Source organism: Alternaria triticimaculans, assembly GCF_023758025.1.
Source record: "Alternaria triticimaculans strain BMP 0046 chromosome Unknown scaffold_1, whole genome shotgun sequence".
Taxonomy (NCBI): domain Eukaryota; kingdom Fungi; phylum Ascomycota; class Dothideomycetes; order Pleosporales; family Pleosporaceae; genus Alternaria; species Alternaria triticimaculans.
The window spans coordinates 1,496,636-1,515,280 of record NW_026055958.1 but is presented as its reverse complement, the minus strand read 5'-3'; the positions used below and the strand labels follow the sequence as shown (position 1 = coordinate 1,515,280).

Here is an 18,645-nt window from a genome sequence, read left to right as displayed (position 1 = left end):
AAGCAATCCAAGAGGATCCCGTCGCCAGTAAAAGGGCTCCTAAATTCCTTCTCGCGGCCCTTGCTCATCAGCTCTCCATTCATTAAGTGTCGTCTTCGAGCATGTCAACTTTCCACATCTTAGGACGCAGGCTTCTTCCATAGGTGTAAGGTGTACTGAGCACAGTTCGCATGTGTGCAATGCAATCCGCAGGTACCGAGATGCGAAGCATGCCATCAATAGGAGAGGGACACGCGGCTGAGACTCCAGCCAAGGTTTTGATAAGGCAGAACCAGTCATCGACGGTGTCATCCAGGAGGAGATTGCTGTCGTTTAAAATGATGTGCATGCTGAACGTTCCTTGTCGCAAAGAAAGTATCGCTCGCTTCATGAACTCGAATGTGACAGCCTTGTTGTCGAGGTGTGTCGAAGGGCCTTCCCAGTCATTGACGAACACTCCCTCGATCCACTGATGGAGACTAAGCAGTGTCGATCGATGCATTTCGTTAGATGTGCTACAATGCTCATTGTCCTCCTGCCGAGCTCTCCGGAACCGGTATGCAAGGTCACCCATCAAATCTGCGATTCGATATAGGTGCTGCAATGAATTGGCTCGGCTGCTGGTCGCAGGAACCTTGACAGTAATTGATGGATGTATCTGCAAATAACCGCGCTCTATGATGGAGTAGGCTTCTTCGCGAACTATTCGACTGACTCTCAGTATGCCTACAGACGGCTTGGTATAGTATATTTGGACGCGAGGTCCGTAAGGCGATCGAGTTACGGGCATGGCCACTAGCTGATCATAGACGCAAAGACGTATTTCGGCGGGTAATCGCATGAACGGAAATGTGTTGAGTCCAGGATCGCTGCTGGTGACGGAGACCTTAATGTGATCATGCGCAGCGTGCGACTGCTCGTCGGTGTCGTCCGGTGAGGGTGAAGTTATTTGGTGTGTGTTTTTTTCCTTCGACTGGTTCGTAGAGGAGCAGTAGTGGGCATCGCTGGTCTCGTCGCAAGGCTTCCAATAGTGAGTAATGCAAGCACTCAGTTCAAATTCTTGGAACATACCATCTTGAGAAGATTTTCGCCCGTAGCAGAAGGCTGATCTGCATCGGTACCTGGAACAGCAGGATTCCCTGGCAAGCAGATCTCAGTGAGTGGCATGTTTGGTGCTTTGGCAGTCATTGCGATGTTGGTAGGTCAGTCGTGGTGTAGTATCGTGGTGTAGTATCGTGGTGTAGTATCGTGGTGTAGTATCGGTGACAAGGAAGGGCGGGTGTGCGAGTCTGAGAACTAGCGCCACTGGAAACTTACCTAGGTAGTCATTTCCACGTTCACGTTTACCACCGCAGTAGCGCACAGACTCAATTATATAAACGCGAGCGTTGAAGTGAGAGACATCAATGAATGCATAGCAAAGGTACACTGCGAAAAAACCAGTCATCTTACTAACTACAAACTGCCGCCAACTCTACGCCATCAGGTTTCGCCAAACAGCCGTCTCAAATCTTGCGACAAGATCGAACGTCTTGCGATCCGCCCAAGGTGACACCTGCGTGGCAAAGAAAAGCGCGATTCCCCTCTCCCGATTGACACTCCACTGTAAATTCGGAAGTCCTGACCAGCACAGCGTACCCTTCGGCTTGAAGTAGTTCTCTCGGTCCACATCTTCCATCAAAAACAGGCTACCAAGTCCGAAGTTCGGTTTGACGCCTTCCATACTGGCGTCCAACGTGCAGGTATAAGCGAGTTCGGCGTTATCGACGAGTGCCTTGGCCGCGAGACTGTCTTCGGCGAACTGCGGGCTGAACATGGCGTCGACCATGGCTTTGAAGAGTATGGTAGGCGTGGGTTTGAGAAGATCCGCAAGCACGCGCGTGTAGTCGTGCACATTGGCATACAAGCCCGCTCCACCACCTTCTCCGACAGGGTCGCCAGACCAAAAGGGTGTTGGGCCATCTGTGAGACTGCCGTCGTCTTGCCGAGTGCTCGTGCGCATCAGCTTTGCTTCAACTGCGGGCTTGCGATTGAGATGCCAGGTAAATGAAGTTATACCGAGAGGCTTTGCAATGTTGATTTCGACCTATTCTTCGAAGCTCATGTTGGTCAAACGCGTGATGAGCAAACTGGTCCAATCGAAACCACCGCTGTATTCCCAGCCTTCTCCAGCTTCGAAGGTTCGTGGATAGGCATACTTCTTAGCCACGTTGCCATCGGTGATCAGAGCGGGTAGTTCGCCGCGTAAGGCTCGCCACGCGTAAAGACTTGGAGAAGCCCAGTCTACAAGTTGGCGAAATCAGTCCATGCTGTGTGCTGTCCGTCTAGAAACACTTACCGTACGTCGTGCCACTGGAATGCGTGATAAGTTGACGCAGCGTAATGGACTTCGTGGCTGGACGCACTTTGATCTCGGAGCCGTCCATCTGAACGATGGGCTGGGAAGCCAGCTCTGGTAGGTACTGATCGACTGGTTCATCTAGCGTGACTAAACCGTGTTGAACGCACTGCAGGGCAGCAATAGCGGTGATGAGCTTTGTGCAGGATGCAATGAAGAAGGTTCGATCGAAGTCCATAGGCTCCGCATCTTCAGTGACGCCATTGTGACCTGCGGTCTTCTTGTAGATGAATTTGCCTGCAGCGCGTGTGAGACACATATATCTGGAGATAGTATGGGGAAAGTACCATCCTTATCGACGACAGCCATCACCGCTCCGGGCACAATGTCCGAGCCTTTGGCAGTCGCCTTCTCGAGGTATTGCTCAAATTCGTCCATTGAAAAGGAGTAGAAGCAAACAATCTTGATCGAGTGGCTGCTTCAGTAATCTTCAAGGAGTTCGAGTTGTTCTGTGGGCGTTTCGTCCTGGTAAGATGACGACAACTATTTATGCAGTTGCTATTAGGCCACCATCCTTCGCTGACTAGCATTCATACCGCATTCCAAGCCACAAGACAAGGTAGCCGTGATTTGTAATGAGCGTTAGCAAACCTTCATGTAGTTGAAGGGTGGGGGCGAAGACTTATGTCCGATCGCCGTGCAGCGAAAAAGCATCGAAGCCATTGGTCTCGTGAAGCCAGCCAACTTTGCCTGTAGTGTCCGTTCTCGTATCATATCGAGTCTACTGTGGCGACCACGGGCAAGAGGGGTTCGCCGCCAGGCAATGTGTGAGAAACGAACCGATTTAGTCCCCTCATCAGTCGTCTGCCTCCTCTTCCAGAGAGTCCTGTCTGCTCTTGGCATGCGCCATGTGCATCCCGTATCTGCACCCCATGTTTGTACAAATTGCCAAATCGGGGAAGCAGTCTAAGGGTATGTGCAGACAAGCAATGTCGCTATTTGCTCACACCGATCATGTCCTTCTGTGTGACGATAAGTGAAGTACAGGGCGAAGATGACATACAAACGGGCTAAGACGATCGGAGAAAAGTTGTGCCGACTCTGGGAAAAGGTCACACCCTGTTTGGAAAGCTGTCATTCTATGAACAACAACACTTTTGACGTCATCCTGAGAGGTCGCATTGTTGGAAGCACACCAGCCGGACTGGATTGGAGCAGGTAGACGTCTGCGCTATGTTCTTCGCCGCAGCGAGGCTGGTGCAGGGTCTAAAGGAACGTGTCTGGAAGCTCGGACGAAACACGGTTGACGCTCGGGCCCTCTTGCTTTGACATCTACCCCTGCATCCTCTATCTCACACTCGATGTCATCTCCCCTCGCATCTCATCTTATGTATACGACATTCTCGCAAATCTTCACGCTCGGTAAAACTCACGACACCACGGATAGCCACCGGCAATGACGACGTCGATCACTCAGCCTGTGTCCAGTCGGAAGAACTCAAGCCGAGCTGCACCAATGGGAAAGAGCGTTGCGAAGCCGGTCCGACGACCCCAAACTTGGTGCGGTGATTACCCCGGGTTTTCAATGTAAATACGGCGTCTTGAGCGGTAGCGCACTTCCTGAGAGGGCTATGTGGGGTAATTGATGAACATGTTACAATAGACAAGGTTCTCCAGAGATGACATGCGCCACTCGAAATAGCGCAATGCCCATTGCTGGTATAAATGCTCCAGGGCATCGTCGCTCGTTTCACAAGCACATTCATTGCATACGCCAGCCACCATGCGCTTCTCTTCAGCTATTGCGCTCGCCAGCTTATTGTCTCGGTCGGCCGTGGGAAGCCCACTCGCCAGCAACGAGCTTACCAGTCGGGCTACAACGTTCAACAATCCAGTCTTGTGGCAAGACTATCCCGACCTCGACGTCTTCCGGATAGGCGATGTTTTCTACTACTCCTCCTCGACTTTCGCCTTCTCGCCAGGAGCTCCGGTCCTAAAGTCTTACGACCTCGTTAATTGGACACCAGTAACTCATAGCGTACCAAGACTTAACTTCGGCTCGATATACGACCTCGATAACACAGCAGGCCATGCTTACGTCAAGGGCATCTGGGCCAGCTCGCTGAGATACCGCGAATCGTCCGACAAGTTCATTTGGATTGGTTGTGTTCAATCCACCGGGAAGTCGTACATATGGACTGCCGACGGGAACAATGCAGCCGCCAACAATGGCGAAGTGTCGAGCTGGAATTGGACTGCCGCGGGCTCATTCCCCAAGTGCTATTACGACAACGGGATCTTTATTGACGATGATGACACCATGTACATCGTGTACGACAAGTACCAGCTCAAGGTTGCCCAATTGAACGCCGACGGCACAGCGGAAGTCAGGAGTCAACAAGTCTATGAAGATCCAAATGGCCTATACCTCGAAGGTTCGCGCATGTACAAGATCAACGGCACATACTACATCTTTGCTACCAAGCCGGCCGATGACGAGTGGGTGTTGAAGTCAAAGAGTCCCTGGGGCCCATATGAGGCGCGAATCCTCGTCGACAGCATTGCAGGACCTTTGCCGAATGCAGGTAACAGCCACCAAGGTGGCGTAGTTGATACCAAAGATGGGAAGTGGTATTACGTTGCGTTTATGGACTCGTACCCTGGTGGACGCATTCCTGTCGCTGCGCCTTTGAAGTGGACGGCGGATGGATGGCCGGAAGTTGAGAAAGTGAATGGTGAATGGGGCAAGACATACCCTATGCCAGTCACAACCGCCAAGACCGTCCCCCCACCCACCGGCTTGGACAAATTTACTGGAACAGCTTTAAGTGCAGAGTGGGAATTCAACCACAACCCTGATACCAGCAAGTGGAGCCTAGTAGGCGGGGCTGGTGGCATCAAGTTACAGACTGCTTCTGTTACGAATGACCTCTACGCGGCGCGCAATACGCTGACACACCGTATCCTTGGCCCGAAATCATCGGGAACTTTCAAGATCGACATCAGCAAAATGGCCACTGGCGACCGTGCTGGCGCTGTACTTTTCCGTGACACCGGAGCATACATCGGTATACATAAAGAAGGCTCTGCGGCAAAGTTGGTAATGGTCAACGGCTTGGAATTGAACGCAGACCGAACGACGAAGTCTACCGGTACTGTCGCTGCCACGGGGCCTAGTCTTGCTGCCGGCACAACCGATCTGTGGTTCCGCGTTCAGTCAGACATCACGCCAGCTTTCTCCAACACCAACGCGGTGCGACAAACAACCTTCTGGTACAGCACTGATGGCACCAAGTTCGTGCAGCTTGGTCCTGCATACAACATGGCGAATACATGGCAGTTCTTCACGGGATACCGATTCGGTGTGTTCAACTTTGCGACAAGCAAGCTGGGTGGGGAGGTCCTGGTTAAGAACTTCGAGTTGAAGTTGGTGTAGATTCAATGTGTACTATTACGATAAGGTGACGTTATCGATGTTACAGCCAGCCTGCTTCACAAAAATCTACAAACAACATCACCGTCGCATCGTCGTCTGCAATCTGAGGATGTATTCATCGGTGAAGTTACGGACCGGAGATAAGGAGATATGACACAGCTTCTGATATCGTCACCGCAACATCCGCTGCTGTATCTCCACATACCACGGCACGTGCAAACAGCGTTTGTACGTCTACAACCAAACAGCATTCGGTACTCACAGTTACCCCAATATATTGACGCGTCACATTCATAGATCTCCAGAGTTATTCCCATGCTACCCGTGACTCCACACTATCACAGTAGCACGCAATCACGCAATAACAGACAGTCGGCCCTGCTTGCATATAAGCTCTGGCATCATCACTCTCCATCACCTAGGTCGAGGACACTCGCCATTTATAACTCATACCGGTGACTCATAGAGACCGCATCACTTTCTACACTCTTTCATATATCTCCAAGGTCAAGATGGGCAACACGTACCACCATCATAGCGAAGAAAAGAAGCCTTTGAAGTGGTTTGCTTCGCCTTTGGTCGAAGACCATGTCAAAGATGACGGCGAGAAGGAACATCAAAGCCCAGCCATAACCCGAGAGAATACACAGTCGGTCCTCGATAGCGAGTTTCACGATCCTAATGCCGAAGCTGGTCTTCAGCTCGAGGTCGAGGTGTGCACGCAGGAGCTGCGTGACATGCCATCTTTCAAGCGCCATGCTGAAGCCACGAATCAAGAGTTGTTCTTCGATCTCTGTAAGCATCTAGACCTTTCTACGATTTGAATGTTTCTTGCTAACGACGCTATCTTTCAGTTTTCGTCGCCAACTTGACCACGTTCACTTCGTTGAAGGAGATCAATGACAGTGCCTCCCTGCGCGCCTACGTCGGGTTCTTCGCCTTGCTCTGGCTCACCTGGTACTCGAACTCGCTCTATGACGTTCGCTTCACTGCCGATTGCATCTTCGAGCGAATTGCCAAAGCCCTCCACTTTGGTGTTATGGTCGGGTTCGCTGTCGTCGGGCCTGCCTGGGAGCCTGGAAAACCTACGAGCTCACTCCAGAAGTACCAAGTGCTTTCATTCATCCTTATGGTGTCTCGTTTGGTACTCGCGGCTCAGTATAGCGTCACTTTGTTCTTCGTGCGCAAACACAAACGGACTGTCCTGCCGCTATCCCTCGTTATCGGCTCGACGCTCATCGCGGCACTGATGTACGGAAGCATTACTGGTGCTCTACCCAAGGAGACGTGCAACCTGGAATTAGGTGTCTGCAAGCAGTTCACGACTAAGGTACATTACGCATGGTACATTATCAGCGCCGCGGAGATCGTCATCACTGTTGGCATCTCGTGCTACTGGCGCGTCATCTCATTCAAGGGCACCCACATCGTGCAGCGCATGTCGCTACTGACCTTGATCATCCTGGGAGAGGGCATCATCGTTGTCTGCAAAGCAATATCCAAAATCGTCAAGAATGGATCTCAGTTCGATACTCAGCTAACTGGCCAGATCGTCTCTTCGGTGCTGATAATCTGTAAGCTACCAACCATCGACCTGACTTCTCGAGCATCTTGCTAATACCTTTCAGATCTTCTGTACATGCTATACTTCGACCGCATGCACGAGGAACATTTTGGTACGATCAAGCAGCAAGTCTGGGCTTCACTCCACTTCTTCCTCCACATCATGCTCGTCCTCGTCCTCCAGGGCGTCTCTTACCTCATCATGTGGGTTGTGGCGCTCATTCGAATGGACCGCGTCGACGAGAAGTTCCGCGAAATTGAAGGGCTCAGCTTGACTGGTGCCTATGCCAACGGCACCTTCTTCGCCAACGCACTTCGTCGTAAGATCGACGTCTACCTGTGGAACACGATCCCCAAGGGCGTTGACGCGAGTAAAGCCCTAGAGACCTGGAACAGCACTCTGATCGTCCTGGCGCAGAGCTTCGATAATCACCTGAAGGACGAGCAGAACCTGACAGCTGTGGACATGATCACCAAGAGTTTGAACACCGCAGAGAGTATGGCCATCCAGACTTTGTTCGACAGCTTATCCATCTCGGTACCAAAGACGGCACCGAAGACAGTAGAAGAGCCTAAGAGAAAGTTCTTCGACAAGGCCGCGCTGCTTCAGAAATACGAAACGCGCTTCGAGCTTGTATTCGACTACGTTTTCCTATCCGTAAGTTAAGTCCCGCTCCTTCTCTATTACTCTTTACTGACATGGACTAGGCTGGACTCGCACTTACCTTTATGGCTATCATTGCCTTCGTCTCCCTGCCACCCGTAAAGCGCCATCTACGTCAATACGTGCGCCTTCTCACCATCGTTCTCATCGGCTTCGCTGTCTGTCTCATATGTCTCATCAATACGAGCAAGCCGAGCCAGAAGCATTACATGGAGAGCAACTGGATGTTGCCAACTATTTGTTTGCTCTTCTTCTTTTGCGTTTTGGTTAGCCATCTGAGGCCTCCAGCTCGGTGGAGAGGAATTGGAGGACACCACAAGTGGCACGGGGCTTAGTGGGTCTTCCAGATGCCTTATGATACACAAGATATCTGGAAAGACTGGGGGGGAAGGAGATGTAATATGAATTGAGCTTGCAGAACTGAATTGCGGACGTTACTTTGGTCTTTACAAAGACTTGGTCTAGATCTACATTCAACGAAGGTTTTGCAATTACATAGGGCTATCTAAAGCGGTTGCCGAAATACACATTATGCTTTTGAGATCTTGATCTCCAACCAGTACTGTAACACGAAGAAATTGTCAACTCTATCGGGTCGAGCGTTCATTCACACATCCGCACGGCTATTAATCCCGCCTTTCCTCCCTTCCAAAGGCCGGCCCTACAGTCTTTTCGTTGACCTCATCATTTGGGTCTCGGATCCCCAGAATTTCGGATGTCTTGCGCACAAGCGCAACATGCCCTCGTTCTCGACATCTGCACGAGCGCCATCGCAGCCTCCTCCATCTTGCGCCTTTCGATGATCCTCTCGATACCGTCATCGATCAAGTCAATTTGATGCAGTACTTCTTGACCAACCGCGTCCTTGTTCTAATGTAGTATTAGCCATGTCGCTCTAAGCCATGTAGCGCAGATAAGCTGACCATGAGTTCGCGTCTCAAGCCAAATAGTGGTTCCGGGACAGTTGTTGACACGCCATTTTGAACGGCTTGTAGTCGTGCTTTTCGCGCTCCCAGTACTTCGAGCCAGCCTGTTCTTTTCCTGATCTCGATCTCGCGACTAAGGCGCTGGGCCTCGGATATTGGCGGGGTTGGTGGTGACTGGATCCTACGGGTGCGCTTGGGTACTGCAAGATAAACTGGGGTTGTTGAGGGAGTGGAAGATTTTGTGTCGGACTTGGCGTAGTAGTAGGGCAGTACTCGGTACTGGTATGCGGATGAAAGATCATTTTCGTGCAACATCGTGGTGGCGAGAGTCAATTCTCGCATGCAACCCGGGATCAGAGTGCCAGTAACAGCCTTACGATCGTTGTGGACGCAGAGATTAGAATTTTATTTACATACAGGAAGGTGGTAGAGTCGCGACTTTCGTTTGCAGGCAGAGGAGCCCCTCCACGTAAGCCTTCCCTCTCACTGTAACTTCTCTCTCACCTGCAGCAACCTTGCACTATATCCATTCTGCCGCCTAGAATACCCGTCCCTTCGTCTGTTGCATCTTCGCCACATTGAAATTCTTGATCAAGAAAACCCATACCAAACAAAGTCCCATGATCGCTGTACCCGCGATCAGCATCCTTTTCTGTGCAATACCATATGCTTCCTCGATCGCTACCCTCGTCGCGCTACCCTTCGCATAGCTCAATTGCTCATCTAAGCTACCGTAAATTAGATCAAAGTTCTCCATAGCCTCAGCTGGCAGTAGATTCATTAGTGCCTGCGGGAAGGAGTTTGTCCAGATCGCGCCGGAGATGGTGGATCCTACCGCGCCGCCTAGCCACCCGAAGATGTTGAGAAGTGCGAGAACAGAGGCGACGTGTTGGTGATCTGCGGCGGCCATGACGGCGATCTGCTCGCAGAGAATGATGATGGAACCACCGATCGCGATGAAGACTTGGCACATGACTAGGTAGCCTACGCTGGTATTTGGGTGACGGAAGTAGATCATGAGACCTTGACCGAGGATATAGATCGGTACGGCGATGAAAAGAAGCCAGCGGAAGTAGCCGGTCTTACTGATGACAAGACCGACTGACAAGAGTAGTACACCGGAGAGGACGTCGAATGTTGAAGCGACGTACCCTGCTTCTGCGATTGTGAGGTTGGTGACGACCTGCAAGAATGAGGTGAAGTAGGAGTTCCAGGCGTAGTATGAGATCTGGTATGTAAAAGAGAGAAGACAAGCACCAAGAACCGAGCGGCTGGTCAAGAGGTCGAAAGGTAAGAAAGGTTTTCCCGCTGTGAAGCGCTCGTGGAGGCCGAACGCGATCAGTAGCACGAAGCCAATGACTAACATCGCGATGATGTACCCCGTAGACCATCCGTTGGGTGCTGAGTCGGCGAGAGTAAATGGGAGGAGAAAGATGACGAGACCGGCGGCCAGCAGGAAGGCTCCCGGAACTATAGAGCTGTTAGCCTGCCTTCATCAAAATTCTCCAGAGTAGAAGACACTGACCATCAAATTCGCGGATATGGAAGACGACGCTCTGCAAAAGGCTCCTGCCACTCGCCTCCCTTGCAAGGACGCCGTTTCTTCTCGCCTTCCGCAGGTTGAGCTTCAATAGCAAGAACAGTGGTGCAGCGACAAAGGGCAGAATGATTGCGAAAGTACCGAAACCCCAACGCCAGTTGATGTTGTTGTAGAAGCCCTCAGCCGCCTTTGGACCAGCAAACGCTGTGATAATGTATGGCGAAGACGTGAATGCGAAAGCCAAACCTCGGTGTTTCAGACTACTCGAATCCGCTGTGATGACGTCCACACAGTAAGTCATACCACCGAATCCAATAGTGTAGAAGACCTGCGCAGCACAGTACGTCGCTAGATTTGTAGATGCAGCCATTATGATCAAACCGAGGGTAGCGAAGCACACCATTGTAGCGAAACCTTCGGCACGACCCCAGAGATCGAGCAGCTTGGCGGTTGGGATGTATACGGCTGCAGCCATGGAGTTCGAGACGATGGTAATGACGGTGATGAGGGAATGTTCTTCGAATCCGGATGTTACGTAAGGTGTGAGGTTCGAGGTAATGGATGACTGGAACGCATTCGTGAGGTACAAGAGCCACATGCTTGGGGTTCTGTCAGTCTCATCGTCGATATATGGTTGGAAGTTCTAGCGACGTACCATAAGAATGCGCATGCTAGAGATGTCTTGGTCCACGCCAAAGTAACAGCCTCAACTTCCCTGACACCCTCCTGCGCAGAGACAGAAGGCATGTTAGCTTCCTCAACCTTGCGAATCGCATCTTCTTCGTCGATATCGACAACGTCAATGTTCTTCTGCCTAGTAGGCTCAGTGGCAGGCTGAACAGCAGCGATATAATCCATGGTTGTAGGCGTTTCTCAACGATCTGATAATCTGTCTGCAGTAATCGAACGCAACGCAGTCTTCCAACCGCGCAGGGCACGGAAGATCAAGTACACTGCTGCGACTCTGGATTCTGCACGGCGGCAACAGCTAAGCGTGATACTCGTGTGGGTCGACATACCCAAGCCAAAGCTTCTTCCGTTGGACGCCTTGAACTAGAGCTTGTCCCGGAGCTTGACCACGACGTCGCGACAGCAGGACTAGGCGGCGAACACGAGATGTTGGGTAAGGCCTTAGCCATGATGGGTGCGCGTTGAAAGGGTACTAGCCCTTCGAAGCATGGTGTTGATGGGATAATCTTATCAGATGGGTCCTTTCGGCGGGTCCAGAGACGGCTTGAACCCCATCTTCGGCTCTTTTCCGGTGCCACGAGCTTTACATCCGCAAATGATCTGTTAAAGGCGACATTGCGGCTGACGGCTACAAAAAAAAGTCGTGTTGTGGCTGGCGAAAATTTGCGCGGTTCGATGTTTGGGTGGAGAACATCCAATGTGAGTTCGCTTGATCTTATCTTATCTTGATCTAGATCGGTTGCTAGACACGTGCGCGTCGCGTCCGGCCTCGGCGCGCCTCATCACAGCTACTCGCCATTGCACTTCATTCAATCTCATCATTTTCATCATAGTGTTACTTATAATACATTGGTCTTTGATGAACACGCCCTTACGGACTTATCAGCTACAATGTTCTAGCAGCTAGTGAGTGGGCAAGACGGCTCTAATAACCGCAATGCCCTCCTCTTCCGCATCCGACCAGACTTGCGCGGCTTCGACCAAATCCCGCTGTCTCAATGCAACTGCGCGCAGTGCGGCATGGTGCCCCTCACGTTTACGAACTGTCAGAGCATCCACCCAAACCAGAGTGCGGTAATCAGGGTCTACAACTTCGATCGTCTCTAGGCCCAAGGGAAGCGAGTCGACCGAATCAACCCTATGACTCATTTGTACGCTGCACAGCGCTTCATTCGGGATGCGTAGCCGCTTCAGTTTGTCAAACTTATGATTGCGCAGCGAAGTTGCAATGGACCGAGCCCGTGTCGATACGCTCTCATCCGTAAAGGGTACCTCGACATCAATAAACAACTCTTCAAGCGTTGGCGCTGCGTGTTTCAGAGCTTCGATGATGTTATCCCAACCTAGGTCGTCTCTATCCTCAAAGTCAAGGTGAGAGTGCCGTTCAGGGTAAGAGAGAAATACTGATATCTTCTGCAGCGCTGGCAAACCCTGCAAAAGATCGTGGAGGTATTCGCTTCTGATGCACCTTCTACCATCGAGCATTTGAATCCCCAGCTCAAAATGTATAGAAGTGATGCTGGTAGAAATGACTGCGGGTACCGGAGCTGCGATAGGGTTCGCTCCCAAGTAAGTGTCCCATTTTAGATACAATGACGTTAGATTCGACCCTCGAAAGAAGTCAAAATCTGTGATCTCTTCACAACTCATGTGCTGCAAACCAGCGAGACCACTAATGGCATTGTCGCGGGCTTGACTCCTTTGAGCACCGAACCAGTCCTGGACCGTTATTTCGGTGATCCTTGGTGGTACCTTACCATGCTCATCCGGGCCAAATGGTTCTTGGTAGGTTTGCATGTCGAGCGTTTTCAGGTTGGGGAGCAGACCGAGGATAAGGCCACCGAGTGATGGCTCGAAGTAACATGCAGGCATCGTTTCTCCATCGATCTTTCCGTCAATGGAAATCTCTTTCTCACCCTCAACTTGGGTGCAAAGCTTATAACCGAAGCCCACTCGGCGATCTATATCAGCTTTGAGGTCCTCCAGACCGTGCACACATCGTTGATCTTGACATTCTGACTCGTCGTTGTGCAGTCGCTTCGTGACTGGAAGGACGAGATGATGCACGAAGTTCGCGAGTTTCGGGTCCTTGATCAACGCACGCAAGAATTGCATGACAGCACCATGATGATCGAATCCGATGGGAAGGATAGGCGCATGGTAAAGAACCTCCTCGGCGACGTATCGGTATCTCTTTGCAACACGTGCGAAACCTGCTAGAGTAGTCTGGTCAGCTTTATCGGAGGTAACTCTGTGGAGTACGTTGAGTATCAGCTCATCCGGCAGGTCATCCAACTTAGCCATTTTGATGTAGTGCACTGCCTGCGGCAGGCTCGAGTGTGGCAAAGCGTGAGATTAGGATCAATTCGACTGGGATTTCGTTAGACTTGTGTATGTAATAGACATCTTTGTCGCCGTCTCTGCACACGGTTCATGCTTTGTCAGTCAACGTTGTGAACTTCTGCATTCATCTGGCGCTGACAGAAGGGGGCCACTGTGTTGGATTAGCCGATGTGATGACGTTGGCTCCTATGGAAGAGATTAAAACAATGTTACGCCAGACGTGAGGACATCTAAAGCTGAGTCAATACGGCCGCTTAGATTGACAAAGCCTACTCTACTTGAAGTCCTTCTCGCCCAACGAATCCTCCATCTTCTGTATCCTTTCCCAAGTTTCACTCCACTTCTCCCATTCGCCATCAGGAAGCTTACCCTTGAGGGGCAGCCTTCCGCCCTCCATTGTGCCAAAACCGGTGACCCTCTTGACTGCTTCTTTGATGCCTACAATCCCATACTTGCCGATGAACTCCTCCGCAGTACTAACGGTGTATTGCAGCTCCTTCATCTTCTTGAGGTTCTCATCGGTAATGGGTCTTGTCTCCGCCAACTTCATCAACGAGCAAACGGTCTTGGGGAATATGGCTGCGAGACCATCGATGACACCTGCGGCATCGAAAATGACGATGGGACCGAGCTGTTGGCCGAGGCCAGAGTAGACGCGGAATTTGTTGTGGTCGATCTTGGGGTCTAGGGAGACTTGGTTGTGCCATGAGACGACGGCGTGCGACATCTTGCAACCGACGATGTTGGGGTGTTGGGCGAGGATGCGGTAGGTTTCGGGGGTGACCATGACGCCGTTGGTTACACCGGGGTAGTTGTAGCTGTCGCCTCGTTAGTACAAATCAACAACTTCACGTGGTTAAGACTCACATAAGTACGGGCAACGGGCTCTTGTCTGCGACAACGGTATACCATTCTCGGATGCCTTCCTGGCTCGCCGCGGCTCCGAAGTAGCCCGGCGCAAGGACAAGTCCCCATTGCGCGCCCGCTTTCTTGAAGTCTTCCAGCCACTCCAGCGTCTCATCCACGCTGTTGATCAATGTACCGGCCATAATTGGGTAGTCCTTGAAGCCTGCCTCTTCTAGCCCCTTCCGTACACCAGAGACAAGGTCGATGCGCTCCTGTCGCGACATGTGAATCGCTTCGCCTGTGGAGCCGAGCAGGACGAGGCCGCGCACGCCATTTTGGGCAAGAAACACAGAGTGCTCGACTTGAGTCTGCACGTCGACGGCGGGTTGCAGCGATTTGGATTCGGATTGGGGTTTGAAGAAGGTCGGGACGGGAACGAAGACGCCGGTAGGGGGTGATGATGTCATATTTGTGGCTCGTGCGTAGAATCGCGTTCTTGTCGATTGGTGATGCGTTTCTTCTTCTTACCAGAGGCAAATGTCAAGCAACAGCTATTACGCGCAGCGAGTACCGCGAGTTTTATTGCAAGTCTTGATCAGCCGTTGCTCGGGTTGCTTTACTCCAGCTGCCGAAGCTATGCGCCCCGCGGTGGAACCCTTCTGGCCCTTTTGACCCCGCGCCGCCGTTCGGCTTACCGCGAAGGGGACATGGCGGCGGCATTGTGCTGATTGGCCAACCTTGGAATGATGTAGACGCAGATGGCAATGCCATGTTCCAAGTCAAGAACATGCTTGAGATTCTGACAGTAACTTCGCATCGACAACCCCGAACGTAAAAAGAGATAGTACAGGAAACCAGCGAAAGGCGTAAGCCATGGGGAAAATAGCGACAATCGAGTACTTTCGCGTTCCACCGCGTTGGCTGTTCGTCAAGATTACCGACGCGGATGGAAACTATGGTTGGGGCGAAGCCTCACTAGAAGGCCACACACAAGCAGTTGAAGGATGCTTAGACGCTTGGGCTGAGCGTTACGTTGGCTTCGAAGCAGAGTTAGATATCTCCCAGTACGTGTGGAGGCATCAATGCTGACTACATAACAGTGACATTGAGCACCTATGGCAAATGTGCTGGCGCACTAGCTTCTATCGTGGCGGACCAGTCTTTATGAGCGCACTAGCTGGCATAGACATTGCACTCTGGGATCTCAAGGCTCGGAAACTCAATGTGCCAATCTACCAACTCCTCGGAGGCAAAGTCCGCGACAAGCTCAAAGTGTATGCATGGATAGGCGGAGACCGACCAAATGACGTTAAGGAGCAAGCGTGAGTATCTCGAAGCAATGAGGCTACAGCGCTGCTAATCCACTCATACAGTCTCGCCCGCAAATCCCAAGGCTTCCACGCCGTAAAAATGAACGCAACAGAAGACATCGGCTGGCTCGACTCCCCCTCAACCCTCCAATCCGCCGTCGACCGTCTCAAAACAGTCAAAGACCTCAAAATGGACGCCGGCATGGACTTCCACGGGCGCATCCACAAGCCCATGGCCAAGCAACTCGCGCAAGCCCTAGAACCACACCACCCACTTTTCATCGAAGAGCCCCTTCTTTCCGAACACATCACGGGTATCACATCCTTGCACAACCAGACCTCCATACCCATAGCCCTAGGCGAGCGCCTCCATTCCCGCTGGGACGTCCGCCCTTTCCTCGAAGGCGGCTGCGTCGACATCCTCCAACCAGATATCTCGCACATAGGCGGTATATCAGAAATGCGCCGTATAGCCTCGGCCGCAGAAACCTACGACGTAGCAATCGCACCGCACTGTCCTTTGGGTCCCATCGCCCTCGCCGCATGTGTTCAGGTTGATTGCACGCTACCCAATTTCGCGATTCAAGAGATGAGTTTGGGTATACATTATAATGCTGGTAGTCAGGATCTCACGTCTTATACTAAGAATCCCGAGGTGTGGGATGTGAAGGATGGGTATATTGAGTTGATGAAGGGACCTGGGTTAGGGATTGAGGTTGATGAGGAGATGGTTAGACGCGAGAGTAGGGATGCGAAGGCTTGGGTTAGTCCGGGGTTTATTGGGCCTGGGGGTGAGGTCAGAGAGTGGTAGGGTGTTGAGGTCGACATCGCACTGGCAGTATGTGAACAGAGGCATCATGGGTAGGCCTGGAGGTTTGCAGCATACTTTTGCTTGATAGACAGAGACGTCATGGGTGAGCCTGGAGATATACGTATACGTCTGTATGAAGTTTGTAAAGCCCACTGGCGACGTGAGTACCTCCTCGCTATTCCATGCGTCTCCTACCCGCTCAATAATCCGAGGTGAAGACGAACACGAGAGGTAAAGTTTCCACCTTCACTTCTCCACTTTTTTCCTATTGTCGTCTCCAGCAGTCACCTCGACTTTTCAATCCACCACACAATAGAAAGATAGCTATTGTACCGCTCCTCCCAGCTTAGCAGCTCCCAGATGCCCAATATATAAAGAGCGATTTCCCCCGTCCCCTCTCTTCTTTCTCCAGCCCACACATTTCCAACACACACATACATACCATCACATATCTTCGCCAAAATGGCATTCCTCTTCTTCCTCGCCGTCTTTACTCTCCTGGGGTGGCTCGCTTGCGAGCATGATGACTTCTGGGCTTCTCCCCCATCCTCTTCTTCTTCTTCGGTCCCTGCGGCTGGTCCGCATACCGCCCCATCTTCGCCTTCCTCTTCGCTGCCGCGCCGAGAGCGTCGAGCTCTTGCGCGTGCTCGGTCCCGGTCTCCTCCCCCGGTCCCTGAGTGGGCTCGCCCTGGCTCCCTCCTGTCGCCGCCCCGACAGCAGCAGCAACAGCAACAACAGCAGCAATACTTGCCCGCTGAGGGCAAGTACGACACGTTCCTGGACGTGAGGTCCACCGAGGCCTCTGGCCAGATAGAAAGAGTTTGGGATCCGGTGTGTGGGTGGCGCTGGCGTGCGGTTCGTGGTGAGAGATTGGCTGCGAGTTTGGTTCCCCTTCCGAATTCGCCTCCCCTCTCGCCTTTCGTCGCTGCGATTCCTCCTCCGGTCGTAGTTCTTCCTGCTCCTGTTCCCGCTCCGGTTCCTGTGGTTGTTTCGGCACCACCCGCCCCCATTGTCGCACCGCCGCCGCCGCAGCGCACAGTCGCTGAAATCCTGGCCGGCATCCCGTCGAAGCCCGAAGGGCTCGTACACATCTTTCCGCTCCCGGCTCCAGCACCAGGACCACAGCTACAGCCTCTGTTTGGTAGGTTGTCGCTGGCGACACCTGCTAATCATGCTTCGGGCTCCCTGGGACTGGTGCTGCCCGGCTTCACATCCTCGGTTTCGGCTCCTCTCCCTCCTCCTCGACACCCCTCTCCCCCAGCGGAGGCTGACCATAAGCCTCCGGCTGACGACAATTCCGGATTTGTCGCGCCGCCACCTTCCCTCTCTCTTCCAGCTGGGGCTGACCATAAGCCCCAGGCTGATGACATTCCTGGACCTGTCGCGCCCGCTCCTCTCCCCTCCTCTCCTTTTGCCTTCGGGCCTGGATTCGGTGCTGCTGCTCCGTCCTTCGGTGCTGGTTTCGGTGCTGGTTTCGGTGCTGGTTTTGCTGCGCCTGCTCCCGCTCCTTCCTTCGGTGGCGCCTTTGGTGCCGGTTTGGCCTTCGCGCCAACCTCGTCTTTCTCCTCTGGTCCCGCCTCCCGCCCCTCCTCGCGCCGTCGCGGTGCTGGCCGTGGCGGTAACGTCATCTACCAACTCCGCGAGGTCGCTGCCCCGGGCATCAAGGATGACGCCGACGACAACACCTCCAAGCAGGAGAAGCCTACCGACGCCGGGCTCAACAGCATCCCGCTGGTCATGGCAGCCGAATTCTGGTTTGTGAGCTCGACCGGTCTGGAAAAGATCGCCGACTACATCTCCGGTTCTTCCCTCGCCTCTTTCGAGACGAATCTTCGTCTCAAAGAGAACGGACTTCGCGCGTTTGCTAACCTCCTGCGTTGGCAATGCAGATCTGGTCAGTCGCTGCCCCCTGGTGGGACAGTGGCTCTTCGCCAATGCATCTCCGTGCTGGCACGTGTTGATGGGTTGGTGACTGGATTTGTCGCTGACAATGGGGGTCAGCAGCAGCAGTTCGTAGGGGGCGACTTCCACTTGTGGGCGCGGGCGTGGCGCTACCTGGAGAAGTATGGCTGGCAGGAGAACAAGGTTCAACTGCAGCGAGAACTGGACGCGGCGGTGTTTGGGCAGTTGGAGGAGTTGGTGAGGAAGCACCAAGCCCATTGGGTGAGGTTTCTGAAGCCGTCTGGGGCTCGGAATTGA

General features: G+C 52.6%; 9 protein-coding genes across 9 annotated transcripts; 4 read left to right on the top strand and 5 right to left on the bottom strand.

Moving 5' to 3' along the window:
* Positions 1-82: 82 nt before the first annotated feature.
* On the bottom strand, positions 83-1,167 carry J4E78_000513 (uncharacterized protein; the record flags this gene model as incomplete). The annotated part of the gene is made up of 3 exons (XM_049361176.1): positions 83-448; positions 695-1,000; positions 1,051-1,167. 3 exons carry the CDS (start codon positions 1,165-1,167, stop codon positions 83-85), a joined length of 789 nt encoding a protein of 262 aa, XP_049226459.1.
* A 286-nt stretch (positions 1,168-1,453) lies between these two features.
* Positions 1,454-2,755, bottom strand: J4E78_000512 (uncharacterized protein; the record flags this gene model as incomplete). The annotated part of the gene is made up of 4 exons (XM_049361175.1): positions 1,454-1,995; positions 2,110-2,262; positions 2,318-2,614; positions 2,665-2,755. The coding sequence occupies 4 exons, from the start codon at positions 2,753-2,755 to the stop codon at positions 1,454-1,456; spliced, it is 1,083 nt and encodes a 360-aa protein (XP_049226458.1).
* A 1,345-nt stretch (positions 2,756-4,100) lies between these two features.
* J4E78_000511 (uncharacterized protein) lies at positions 4,101-5,753 on the top strand (the record flags this gene model as incomplete). Its single annotated transcript, XM_049361174.1, has 1 exon — positions 4,101-5,753. One exon carries the CDS (start codon positions 4,101-4,103, stop codon positions 5,751-5,753), a length of 1,653 nt encoding a protein of 550 aa, XP_049226457.1.
* Positions 5,754-6,265: 512 nt separating this feature from the next.
* On the top strand, positions 6,266-8,315 carry J4E78_000510 (uncharacterized protein; the record flags this gene model as incomplete). The annotated part of the gene is made up of 4 exons (XM_049361173.1): positions 6,266-6,548; positions 6,608-7,327; positions 7,382-7,974; positions 8,025-8,315. 4 exons carry the CDS (start codon positions 6,266-6,268, stop codon positions 8,313-8,315), a joined length of 1,887 nt encoding a protein of 628 aa, XP_049226456.1.
* Positions 8,316-9,444: 1,129 nt separating this feature from the next.
* Positions 9,445-11,304, bottom strand: J4E78_000509 (uncharacterized protein; the record flags this gene model as incomplete). Its single annotated transcript, XM_049361172.1, has 3 exons — positions 9,445-10,376; positions 10,432-11,045; positions 11,102-11,304. The coding sequence occupies 3 exons, from the start codon at positions 11,302-11,304 to the stop codon at positions 9,445-9,447; spliced, it is 1,749 nt and encodes a 582-aa protein (XP_049226455.1).
* Positions 11,305-12,039: 735 nt separating this feature from the next.
* Positions 12,040-13,440, bottom strand: J4E78_000508 (uncharacterized protein; the record flags this gene model as incomplete). The annotated part of the gene is made up of 1 exon (XM_049361171.1): positions 12,040-13,440. One exon carries the CDS (start codon positions 13,438-13,440, stop codon positions 12,040-12,042), a length of 1,401 nt encoding a protein of 466 aa, XP_049226454.1.
* A 313-nt stretch (positions 13,441-13,753) lies between these two features.
* On the bottom strand, positions 13,754-14,792 carry J4E78_000507 (uncharacterized protein; the record flags this gene model as incomplete). Its single annotated transcript, XM_049361170.1, has 2 exons — positions 13,754-14,297; positions 14,347-14,792. 2 exons carry the CDS (start codon positions 14,790-14,792, stop codon positions 13,754-13,756), a joined length of 990 nt encoding a protein of 329 aa, XP_049226453.1.
* Positions 14,793-15,198: 406 nt separating this feature from the next.
* J4E78_000506 (uncharacterized protein) lies at positions 15,199-16,446 on the top strand (the record flags this gene model as incomplete). The annotated part of the gene is made up of 3 exons (XM_049361169.1): positions 15,199-15,374; positions 15,426-15,647; positions 15,699-16,446. 3 exons carry the CDS (start codon positions 15,199-15,201, stop codon positions 16,444-16,446), a joined length of 1,146 nt encoding a protein of 381 aa, XP_049226452.1.
* Positions 16,447-16,492: 46 nt separating this feature from the next.
* On the top strand, positions 16,493-18,645 carry J4E78_000505 (uncharacterized protein; the record flags this gene model as incomplete). The annotated part of the gene is made up of 2 exons (XM_049361168.1): positions 16,493-16,496; positions 16,859-18,645. The coding sequence occupies 2 exons, from the start codon at positions 16,493-16,495 to the stop codon at positions 18,643-18,645; spliced, it is 1,791 nt and encodes a 596-aa protein (XP_049226451.1).